Source organism: Etheostoma spectabile, chromosome 17 (assembly GCF_008692095.1).
Source record: "Etheostoma spectabile isolate EspeVRDwgs_2016 chromosome 17, UIUC_Espe_1.0, whole genome shotgun sequence".
In the NCBI taxonomy this organism is placed as follows: Eukaryota; Metazoa; Chordata; class Actinopteri; order Perciformes; family Percidae; genus Etheostoma; species Etheostoma spectabile.
Genome location: NC_045749.1, coordinates 8295114 through 8307661, shown reverse-complemented (window position 1 = coordinate 8307661; position 12548 = coordinate 8295114). Strand labels below are relative to the sequence as shown.

The 12548-nt window shown below is 38.9% G+C and overlaps 1 protein-coding gene across 1 annotated transcript in view; it reads right to left on the bottom strand.

Annotated features, from left to right (window-relative positions):
• Positions 1–12548, bottom strand: part of ryr2b (ryanodine receptor 2b (cardiac)) — a 71661-nt gene that overhangs the window by 22078 nt on the left and 37035 nt on the right. The window contains 18 exon segments of the mRNA XM_032540912.1: positions 305–435; positions 3266–3362; positions 3663–3775; positions 4502–4630; positions 5458–5520; positions 5701–5862; positions 5997–6083; positions 6199–6286; positions 6645–6882; positions 7495–7815; positions 7948–8078; positions 8493–8574; positions 9087–9334; positions 9756–9816; positions 10017–10066; positions 10286–10407; positions 11051–11127; positions 12250–12365. Of these exon segments, the coding sequence (XP_032396803.1) occupies positions 305–435; positions 3266–3362; positions 3663–3775; positions 4502–4630; positions 5458–5520; positions 5701–5862; positions 5997–6083; positions 6199–6286; positions 6645–6882; positions 7495–7815; positions 7948–8078; positions 8493–8574; positions 9087–9334; positions 9756–9816; positions 10017–10066; positions 10286–10407; positions 11051–11127; positions 12250–12365 (2316 nt within the window).

The window sequence follows — 12548 nt, the reverse complement described above, 5'->3', positions numbered from 1 at the left end:
TACCAGAGATACCTTGGTCAACCAAGTCATGTCATGATTAAAAAGAGAACTGACAAAGAATTGAAACATATTGTAGATTTCAATAAATCATGATTCTGACAAGTGTAATATTGACATTCTTGGTGATGGGTTGGATAAGTAGAACACGGTTTTAACTGCATGTGATGCTTTAGAACACACACACACACACACACACACACACACACACACACACACACACACACACACACACACACACACACACACACACACACACACACACACACACACACACACACACACACACACACACACACACACACACCTCATTTCCATCAGCGCACTTCGATTGAAGAGTGTAATGAGTTGTAGGAGGGGATCGATTGGTTGGGCACCTTCTTCCACCTGCTTTTCTTCCTCTCTGACACCTCCACACAGCTCCATCACTCTTCCGCTCTGCAGTCCAGAGACAGAGTATGATGAGTGTGATGTCAAATAATGTCAAACACTGGCCATCCACAGCCTCTGGTGGCTGACTTTCTCTCTTCCAAACACAAAATATACAGTACACACAAACAATACATAACAGGGTCATGTTTACGTGCAAAGAGATGACAAAACTATCCTTATTTGGAAACTCTGCTAAATATACACATACTCCAAAAGCCTTGATGTTTTAACTTTTTCAATACAAATGTTTAAAGCGTTAACATAAAAAAATAATGTATGCACAATGTCAAAACTGTCTACTTGACTACAGTGAAATATTTAGCATCAGGGAGTGTACCCTACAGGTAAAACTTACTCTACCAATTCTAAATGGGGTTTACAAATGTAGTGTGTTCACACTGAAAACACAACTAAATGAAGTAAATTTGAATATGCTTGTTCAATTTACTTGGGAGTGATGTTTACAAAATTGTACATGGTGGTGAGATGGCTCTTAAATTAGAAAAGTCAACAAGTTCTACTTATTTATTTATTCATGTTTTCTGCCCTTTTTCCCTATCTTCTCTTTCTTGTCTCCTCCATCTCTCTCTCTCACAAGCAAGGAATGGGGGAGCATGTCTGAAATTTTGGGTTTCAGAATGTTAAAGAGTTCAATGGTCCAGTTAAGAGATTTAGAATGTTTTTTAAACATCTTAAGACTTACATTGTCGTTTTACCAAAGACCCATTTAATTAATTACTAAAGACCATCACAGATTAAAAGCCTCATGGGTTGGCCAAAACTTTCACTCCAACTTTAGTAGCAGGGCAAGGGGCACAGCCATTTTAACACATAAGAAGGTCCAATGTTTCCCAAGTAAAGTCATTGCTGACCTTCAAGGCCGCTTTATCACAGTTTCTGGTTCTCTCCCTGACAAAAAACAATTTTCCCTCTACTCTCATGTCCACAAAACATTTTCTTGGATTGATTTTTTTTTATTATTGATAGCTATTTTCTATCTGCTGAAAATAGCATGGAATATTCCACTATTGTAATGTCTGATAATGCTTAATTGTTGCTTTACCTCTCCTTCACGCTTCTACAAAAAACACATCCTCTATGGAGATTGAACTGCCCTTTGTTAAATGGTGATATATTCAGTGAAACAATCTCAAAAGCTATTGATGGTTTCCTTATATCAAACAATCTCTACTTTGGGAGACTCCGAAGGTAGTTGTCAGAGAAGAAAGATAATATCGTACTTTACTCAAATTGATAAAAACAGGAACAAGAAAAGCTTATGGAAAAGAAGATTGCAACTCTTACCGCCCAATTTCCTTTTTAAATGCGGTCTATAAAATTCTGGCTAAGAAATTAGTTATCCGGCTTGAACAGGTGCTGCCTAACATCATCTCACCCGAACAAACCGGGTTCATGAAAAACAGACACTCCTCAGACACCCCTCCACATCTGTTTGCTCCTTAATATTATTTTCTCTTCACCATCCGATGAGTCACCAGAAGTGGCAATCTCTTTGGATGTTGAGAAAGCTTTTGAGTTTTTGGAGGTACCTCTTGGATGTTTTTAAGAGATTCTGAATCAGCCCCAAGCTTATTACCTGGATTACTCTCTTGTATTCTAAACTATATAGAGCCTTTAACTATTGCACTTAAATCTGCCAACTTTAATCAAGGAATCATTTGATTTGATACACATCACCACCTTTCATTATATGTGGATTATTATTACGCTTTAAGCGGACCTAGAGAGATGAAATGTCTTGCATATATCCATTGCAGGTAGGGTAAATTGTATTTAAAATGACCCTCCACATTTTTGTACCTCTTTCAAAGCTTGCCACTCTTTTTACCTGAATCTCTTTTCCATGCGATAAACAAGCTTATTTCCTCTTTCATATGAAAAGAAAGGACCCCCAGGTTCAGATGAGAATATTTACAGAGGCACAGATCCATATATGGATTGGGTCTTCCTAATCTAAAAATGTACTATTGGGCAGCTAAAATACACAAAATGACTCTATGGATCAAGTCACCACTGAGTTGGTGTGAGTTTGAGGCTAAATATTGCTCTGCTACTTCACTTTTGGATCTGCTCTCATCTAAAATTCCCATCCAATCAGCTAAATTTTCTCATAACCCAGTTATTATTTCAACTTTGAGAATCTGGTCTCAATTTAGACTTGCTTTTGGACTCCGAGAGAAGAATAACCACAGCCCTATTCACAATAACCATTGCTCATAGGTGCCACATGTCACCAGCTAAATTGACGGATGGGACATTGGGCTTATCCTCGTCTTCAGGGTTATTGAACAGCTATTTTTAACCATCTGTCTAGAGCTTTCAATATTGTGTTGACTCCATGTACAGACACTATTATTTTTAGAGTATTACCAGGCCATCAATTGTTAGGGAGAAAAATAAGGGATGCCATTGTTTTTGCATCCTTATTAGCACATAGAAGGATTGAAGTGGAAGTCACCATTTTCCCCCAAAGCTTCTTTATGGTTTAAAGACCTCATGATGTTCTTATGGAAGTACATCTGTTTCATTGGATTTTGAAATTAAAAAGCTATTGAATTTCTAGCACTAAACATTTGTGCTTTGAAATTATGCATCAGATTTTTTTAACTTTGAATTTTACTCTTCACATTTTCAATAACTAATTTTCATCTCTATTTTACAAAGTTCATAAATTCAGAATCAAAAAATTCATGATTTAAAAAGTGCCAACTTGTGTTTCGCACCTGATCATAATTCAAAATATAGGCTTGTTTTACCTGCTGTATGTTACACAATTGTTTTTATACTACTAACAATGACTTGCTTTTCCACTCACAGCCAAATCCTCCACAAGCTTCTCCTCAAAGCTGTGGTCCTCAGCTGATATCCAGGAGTTATTGTAGCCTTGGAGGAACAGATTGACAGCTCTGTGCCTGGGGAGGAAGAGGAAAGGGTAAAGTGACAAAAATAGATTACCATTTGCATACACAAATGCAAATAAGAAATAAAAAAGAGGCAGCATAGGACTATAAAATAGCACCAATTAGACCTCTTATCAATTTATCAAAGCCTCTTATACCTATCCGAGGTGATGATTATGTCAACTAGAAAGTAAAGAGTGGTACACCATAGCTATAATTTACAAGACACAGACAATCAAATACTATTCATATATCAAATACAAACACACGGCCATAGGGCTGATGCTAATGTAGTTTTAGATATAGTTGTACCTGGGTAAGTTGTAGAGAGGAGCCATCCTTAGGCAGGCCACCACCGCTCGTTTCCTCTGTTTGGATAAGACCTTGTGCCATGCAGGTTTTTTACTTCTCTGCGGGTGTTCCACCTGAACCCAAAACCCAAATAAAATATGTTATATAGGTAATGTTAACAAGGTAGCACACAACACATGAACCTGTAATGACCTAAGGGGTTTCAATGGTAGCTTTTGGTGAGGTTTACTGCAGGCATTACTTTCTTGAATGTAATATATTCCTAATAAATTTGTGTTTGGATAAGAACACAGAAAAGGGACCTCTACATCATTCTCAGGCCGTGACGTATTTCTCTACTCTGACCCTAATGATGACGGAGTTGGGTCACACTCAATGATGACATATCCCTTTATTTACAGAAAGAAGAGGATGACTCAGAGTCTTCATTAGGGCTGTATATAGAATGAATGAAAGTACAGCCCATACATACGTCACAAAATGGCTAAGACTTAATCAATGGCCAAGTGAGGACAAGGCATATAGATGGCCCCTTATTCTAATTCTTGACAGTGTGACATTGAACCAACATGCACAATACCAGGACTCTGAAACTGAAGCAGCTAAATTATATTGAGCCATAATTTATTTGATCATTTGCACATGCGTTTTTCCTACAATGACATGTTAACAAGTCTTCTGATAGAAAAAAGGTCTACAAAAAAGAGGTCCATCACCTTAAAAGTCACTATTCTTTTCACTTTGGAGCTAAAAACTACGAGTAAACATTTTCAACAGATGTGTTATACAATATCTGAATGCATTACTGGCAATATTTTCATGTTACTTTAAAAGTTCACCTGGTCCAGGTAATAAAGGACTCGAGCTACGTCCAGAATCCTGTCTACAGTCCTTTTTGCATCAGGAATGGCCCCTTGCTGGCTCGGGTGTTTGGCATTAAGGCTGTCCTGCCTGAAAAAGTTGGACACCTGTCAGGGAAAAAAGAATGCCACATTTATTTATTTTATCCTCTTTCTTTCGTATTTCAAGCATTCAGTTAAAGATTTACAAAGACTGCTGGAAACCAAGCACCTTTAACAGGGCAAAACACATGAGAGGATGAATGAAGAAGCTTGGTTTGAAATCGAAAGGCTAAGAAAAATAATTAAGAGATCAAGATGCTGTTCTGAATCTTGCTTTCCCTATTGCCATTATTCCAAACTTAATTCATTAATTTTGCTCGAATTCTAATTCAACAACATAACTGACAAATGTCCATTCAACCAGCAAAGGATGGATCATGGGCTGTAAAAAAATAACTTAAATGTTTGTTAATGCTAATGACAAAGCCAAATTTGTGCTGTTTTCATCACTGACTTATGAATATACAAATATTGCATGCATATTCTTAACAGTATTGTGAGTATGTCACATTGGTTTCTCTGGTAAACAATGAATAACTTACTGAGATTATTAAAATACCGCTGGTGATTTTGCTGGCGACGCTCAATTTAATATACCACACACTTTCTGCCTTCCAGAAATTAAAAGGCATGTACTCAGGCATGGCAATGAATGTGCAGAATGCAATGGTACTTCATTTTAGCCTTAACTATAGTAATGTAGGAATATCTATCTTTTAAGATTTTCTTTTTCATGTATTCTTTTTGTATTATAATATTATTGTTTATTTTTGTAAATATTTGTGAAGACCCAAGTAAGTAAAACCTAAAAATGTGTTGTAATACAACGAATACTTTCTGAAATTAACATACTAAGTCAAATACTGCATAAATGTTTAGAACACAAAAATTACCTGACTCTGAAGATGTATAAGGCAATTAAAAACCTGCTCTCGAATCTCATCTTCAGTGTTTTTCTGTGAAAAGCAAACAATGGCCAATATTATATATACACAGTATATGTACACCACAGAGATATTGTAAGACTTTCCCCCTCACCTGATCCTACTACAATGCAGTTTTTCATATAAATACTGTGATTTACATGAAATATTTTTTATCATCATGAGGACTACATTAATGCTGGTACAACTGACCTGAGTAAAGCTGCTCTTAGCCAACATGATAAGGCTGTGGTCGCTTGGAAAACAAATCCTGAGTCCCACAGGAAGCAGTCTCTTCATGGAAGCCACGATGAGAGAGGTCTGTGTGGAATAACGATCCCCCTTCCTCTTCATCCTTCTCTGTTCATGGTCAAACTGAGAATTACAAAGCCACGAAGATAACTTAACTTAGAGACTTACCTGGCAGATGCCTACCTTTGTGATTACAAAACAACTACTAGTAGTGTCTATGATTTCAAGAGATGCAGTTCTTTATAAATATGGCTGACCTTGGACATTTTGTCATTGTTGACCAAGAAAGCCAAATTGTTGATTTCATTTTGGATGACAAAGTTCTGTTCCTCCCATTTGAAATTCTGTGGTAGCAAACAAGGGTGAATACATGATACATGGCTTTTAGAGCACAATATTCACTTGGAACGCATTGACACGAGGAATAAAAAAAATAAAAAAAATATGTGTCATCCTCACATGAGATTTGGCCCAGAATATAAAGACCTCTGCCACCATGCTGAACAGCTGCTCAGTGTCAGGGTTCGACTCTTTTAGCCAGCTGGCTCTGGGACAAGAGAAACCAAAACGTACCACAGTATTATTGCATATTGTATTGTATAAGTTTATCATATGACTAAATAATAAAATTAAATAACCACTCTCTTTTATCTATAGAAAATTTGTATTTGTATTTTCCATTGTTTACAATTTACCAATAATTGTTTCACAAACAATAGAAAATGTGGTCTTTAAATGTTTTCTGAACAACTTTAGAGGAAAGATGCTCATTATTGGTGGGTTAAGGTCAATATAAAATAGCCATTTTCCATTGACTCTACACACATTTCAAATTACTCCTGGAGCTTTTGGCCTCAGAAAAACAAGCTTGCTTCCCATCTAAGCTCCTTGGCAGCATGCCTTACCGATTAGAATCCACAAATGGGATGAGGAGGGGATAGAAGGCGTAGAGGTCGCGTACAAGTACAATGAACTTCTCCTGTATCTGCAACTCTGCTTCAGAGGTATCACACCCTTCTGCTTTCATCTGCTCCTCCTCTAGCAGCAAACTTTCAGCCCTCTTCCTCAGCTTCTCCATCAGTGGCAGAAAGTGGCTTTTCAACAGCTCAGTGCGGGCTTTGCATATAATTGGCTGAGAATAAACTAAAAGATATGACAACAGTTAAAGGTCCCATAGCATGAAAATTTCAATTATGAGTTTTTTTAACATTAATATGCGTTCACCCAGCGTGCCTATGGTCCCCCAGTGGTTAGAAATGGCGATAGGTGTAAACCGAGCCCTGGGTATTCTGCTCTGCCTTTGAGAAAATGAAAGCTCAGATGGGCCGATCTGGAATCTTGCTCCTTATGAGGTCATAAGGGGCATGATTACCTCCCCTTTCTCTGCTTTGCCCGCCCAGAGAATTTGGCCCACCCATGAGAAAGAGAGACATCATGGCTTTCAAAAGAGCAAAGTGGCAGTTGGTCAAGGCCACACCCCCAGCCTATACCTTGCTCAGACTCAGAAATGGCACATACTAAGGAAAGTTCATTGTGGGACTAGCTCTAGTGGCTGTAATTCTGCACCAAGGCTGCATTTTGGGAAGGAGATATTGTATTAGGGGATCACTAAGGTCTATATAAAAAGCATACAAAGAGCACCATGTCATGGGACCTTTAATGCTGAAAATAATGAAATCCAAAACTGATGTGGAATAAGGAATCCGCACAACAATCAATTCAATTATTTCACAGTGTTGTACATGACCACAATACCTGCCAGCTGTTTCATCCAGTCACCCTGGCTAGCTCCAACATGGTTGTGGATGATACGGAGCATGTGGCCAAGAAGATCACTTGCATGTTGAGAAATGACAGTGGTGCAGATTTGGCTGTTTGGCTGGACCTCAGGGCCCCAGTACCACCAACGAGACATGTAGCTGCACAGCATAGGCAAAATGACCTCCGTGACGTGGATGTAGTGGGCCTGGTGAGCTCCCACACCAGCACCTGCCAACTCCTCCACGTCCCCTAGAGCCTGCTCCAGAGAGGGCAGGAGGGGACACATGTCCTCAACCTGATGTGGCAGACCCAGGTCTAACAGTAACAAAAATGGAAAATAAGGCTGAGAAAACATGGAGGTTCAGATGCGGGGGTGAGAGCTATTCAAGGAGATGAAGATTAACTACTCTACTAAAATACTGTGTGTTCAGTGTGTTTGTTTATTACCTTCTCTCTCAGAAGCACTCATGGTGTTGTAAATTGAGTAAGGGTTGTTTTGGTTTAGGGATGGCTCCAGGAAACAAACAGGAAAAGTCCCAGTCAGGGCTGCCAGACATGCACCTGCTGCCGGCCTCTGCCTATATAGGAATGCTGTGTTAGCATGTAGACATGGGCTGACTTATATTCAAATCTTATCTAATTATATGGGGTAGGATTGTTAATATAAGTTTACTTGACAGCTACAAATCTGAGGTTGAAAAAAAAAAAAGTCGTTACCTTGACTTTTTTTTACATTTAATTGCCTTAATACATTCTTGTAAGGCTCACAATAATACATAATTGATGAGGGTGGACAATTCATGTATTTCACCATTTGTGTGATTTCTCAATCACGTACTGAATACATAAAACTTTTAATTTAACATTTAATTAGTGGCTTATTTTTTTACCAAGTAAAGTATAGACATTACATGGAGAAAAAAAACATGATTAAAAGAAGATTGTTATTAGAAGAAATTATAAAATCAGTCACATAGCAATATAGGTGGTACCCCTCCATGTAGATGCTGCTACTGGTGCCAAGAGAGTAGAGGCTGTTAAGGATCCTGTAACAGGACACCTGGATGTTCCCCACTGGAAAGACAAGATCCTTGTTATTAGGTTTGTTTCAGAAACAGCCAAGGGCACCGAGTTGGATGATAGCATGCATTCACAAAGAGATTGACTAGCTGAATGAATGAATGAATGATAATGAAGGATTCCTGGAAGGTCAGGATATTAGTCAGGGAGACAATATGCTCCTGCTGCTCTGTGGCCATGACTGAAGCACTTAATGAGAGCTGATTTCAAAGATGTGAAAGGTAGGAAGTTGAGGGGAGGGTGTCCCTGAGTGATTTCAGGGGGAGTAGGTGCGGAAACCAGCTGTTCATCCAGCTCAATAACATACAGTGGAAAATGAATGGGAATACTTAAAACACATGTGGAGGAGGTTGTATGTGTATTATTGTGAAAGTACAGGAAAACATGTTCAGGAAGATATGTTAACAGTATACATTTGCCATTGTGCATTTTAGGATGTAAAATGCAGCGTAGAATAATTTGAGACGTGTTTCCTTAACAGTGGTCTATATCAAGGTCCTGCTTACCCAGGAGGTCCACTCCGTAGTTTTGGTTGCCAAGATGCTGGAAGAGGGAAGTGAGGGTGGGGAGGAGAATGGAGGTTGTGAAGCTAATAACCTTGGCCACTCCTCTAGCCTGTTGACTCCTACTCTGAGGCAAACAGACCATGGTCACAGAAAGGTTTTCCATAGTCATCTCCAGATCAGCTGCAGCTGCCTCAAAGAATGAATGCAGAGATGCTTGGATAGACTCTGGGGCTGACTTCATCAATACCCTAAGGCCAAAGGAGAGAAGATAAATAACTAGCAAAAATGTACGTGTAATAAAAACGTATTAGTTTTTAACAAAAATAGACAATTTATAAGGAACAATGCTAGATAAAAAGTGCAGAAAATTAAAAGGTATCATGCAGTGTCTCGTTTGGCAAGCTATAATAAAACCTGTTAAGTGTTCTAAATTAGACAAGTCTAAATGAGAACAATCTCTGCAGAGCCTACTTCTAGCGTCATGCTTCAGAGGCATTGTTCTCAGGGAATAAAAGTGATATCAACAACAATTAGATAGCATCAGTGTATCAGTGGCTCAATTACACCAGTCATCTCATCCTCAGACAAGGTGGGGTGACACTGATGTTACCGCAGGCAGAGAAATAAGATGGATTCAGGCAGAGTGTGACAGCAGTGCCATCTAGCTACCTGGCATCCAGAGCCTGAGCCAAAACATGGAGGCAGCTTGCAACTGATGAGGTATTGTTTCCTGGAAAAACACATGCACACACACACACAATAATCCAAAATGTCACACAGACAAAAAGATATGCACCTACACAACATGCATAAACACACAAGGACTTAAATGCATCTCAGACAATTACATCTTAAAGAGCAAACCAAGAAATTAACTAACAAGAGAACAAATTGATGTCTGAATAAGCTTTCTTTCCACACAGTCCTTACCAAAGAGTGAGATTGTGTGTCTCACTAGAGCTGCAAGCTTACAAAAGAGGCTGGATGTGAGGAGAAAAGAAGTGCAGTAATGAGGAGGGGTGCAAAAAGTAATTATGGGAAACAATCAGGAAAAAGAAAAAAACTTCCATAAAATAAAACTTAAAATTATGCAAAGCATTACTTCCCCAATACTATATGATCTGCAAGAGCATGGGAACATTTTAAAATACAGCTAGTGTAATCAGCATACTGTATGTTTTGTTGCATATGACACATACCTTGCAATCATCTCCTTCTCTTTTTTGGACGCATGGCTTCTACTACCACTTGAGCACACAGAAGTAGACAGGTAATACAGACTGTGGCTCTTCACATATTGCTCCAAAAGAGGAAGGATAACCTGTGAAGTAATAGCCGATGGGCGCAATATTTTAAAACAGTTTGACAACATCACATACATTCTGCACCAACTTGTTCCAGTGCTTCATAAAGGTTACATCACACTCACTGAGAGAAATAACATTTTTGCACTTCATGAGTTCTTCTTATGAAGCACTAGGAAATTACAAGACAGAAACAAAGATGGACAGTCAGACAGAGCTGTGGTTGTGTGAGTGTGTGGTTGAGTGTGAGTGTAGGGTGTAGAGATCTGAGGCCTGACTGTTCATGGTATTGGCTGACTGGGCCTGACTTAGTGGTTCCCATCAATGAAAAATAAACCCTTTTCATTCGCTGCCTCCATAGAGCCAGAACTGTGTGGGAAGCTTTAATCAATGTCCTGATGGCAATTGACACACCCACATGAATTTCCAAAAGGGTTAAATAAATTACACAGCCACAAAGGGTTTTACTTAGAGGGGTTGCCCATGGCAACCACCTAACAAAACTAATTAGATGGCGTAAATGAAATAAGAAAAAAGGCTGAGGAGAGGAAAGAAAATGGCATTGGAAAAATGTAAATGGAAGTGGGCTAAATGTTAGAGATTTCATTTCAGACAGAAGATTTCGACTGTGTTTACATATGTATATGATCTCAAGCAAACCTTAGAAAAATAATTAATTGGTGTCTGGTGTGGAGCTCTCTCTCCTTTAGAGATCTGTCCTCTGGCCTGCATCACCTCTGGAAAGGAAAACGCAATGAAATACTACATCAAAGACTTCAAAAATATGAATAATAAAAGTGTTTCTACATAATTTTGACATAAGACAGACAAGATCACATATCCAGGCCTGCTGTGAGCTATTTTTTGATGGATCTAATCGAAACTACCCTGAGGCAGACTTGCTGAATGTACTGTACACTCAAGAGACTATAGAAATATGAACCCAATTGGCCACATGGTGGCGCTGTAATTAAGGCTTCAAAATGCAAACTTTAAAATGACACGCCCCCCACACCTTAAGTCCGACTTACTTAAAAATGTTCACACAGGTGCAGCTTAATGTGCTCAGCAAAAAAGCCTCAAGGATCCTTAAGGTCTGCCTAGAGATCTACTCCTACCCACCGTAGCTCAGATTGCCACCAAATTTTCAGTGAATCATCAATGAATCAAGCTTAAAAAAAGCTGCATAAAGCATAAAGCATGTCGATATCTAAATTACTTTTCAAGTTGTTGACCAATGAACTTCGAAAAGGGCGTGGCTCTGGACATAAATGAACACAAATCCGTAACCGTAAGGCCAATCATCACAATACTCACAGGGTATGTTCAGATAAGTCCCGCAGATATACCCAGACAGTTTTATATACATACGCCACTAGGGGGCACTACAAGCACAAGATAGGTGAGTGGCCTTACACACATTTTATTAGAAATCACATATTCATTGTCCAATCATCACAAATCTTTCAACATATGTCCTCATAAGTACCTGAACCACGCCTTGTAAGTTTCATTCAAATTGAACACCGGGGGGCGCTATAAATGCAAATAAACTGCAGGTGATAAAGCGCTAATCAGGCTATAAATGACTAAATGTTTGTCCAATCAACACAAAACTTTCAGGAAATGTCTACATAATGACCTCACACATACACTGCAAGTATTACTCATACTGACCACTAGGGGGTGCTTTAAATGCATAATAACTGGGTGATTTTTTATAACAACGTTGGACCACATGTGTGAAATTACTTTGAAGCTCAATAGCGATATTGAGAAAAAAGGTTTGAACCCGCGAATCACCGCTTGTAGCTATGTTTTTTTGGGGGCTTTAACAATTATGAACACTATTGTGTTACCCAGCTCCAACATGTGTTCTTGGGCCTCCTCAGTGTGAGACAGCAGCCGCTGAAGGAGAGTGTAGCCAAAGCAGTTGGCTACGGCTGGAAAGTCCATCTCCACTGTCTTCCGATCCCTGTAGAGGAAGTGAAATCAAACCAGAATAATGACACACAACTAACCTTAATTACTGTATTATCTGGACTATGTATTTTATTTCCGGAATTGCCTGAATACTACTGTGAAATGAAAATGTAACACCTAATGTGCTACCAACCCAATAATACTGTATCCCATTGCCCTTTTGCGATTACAGCCT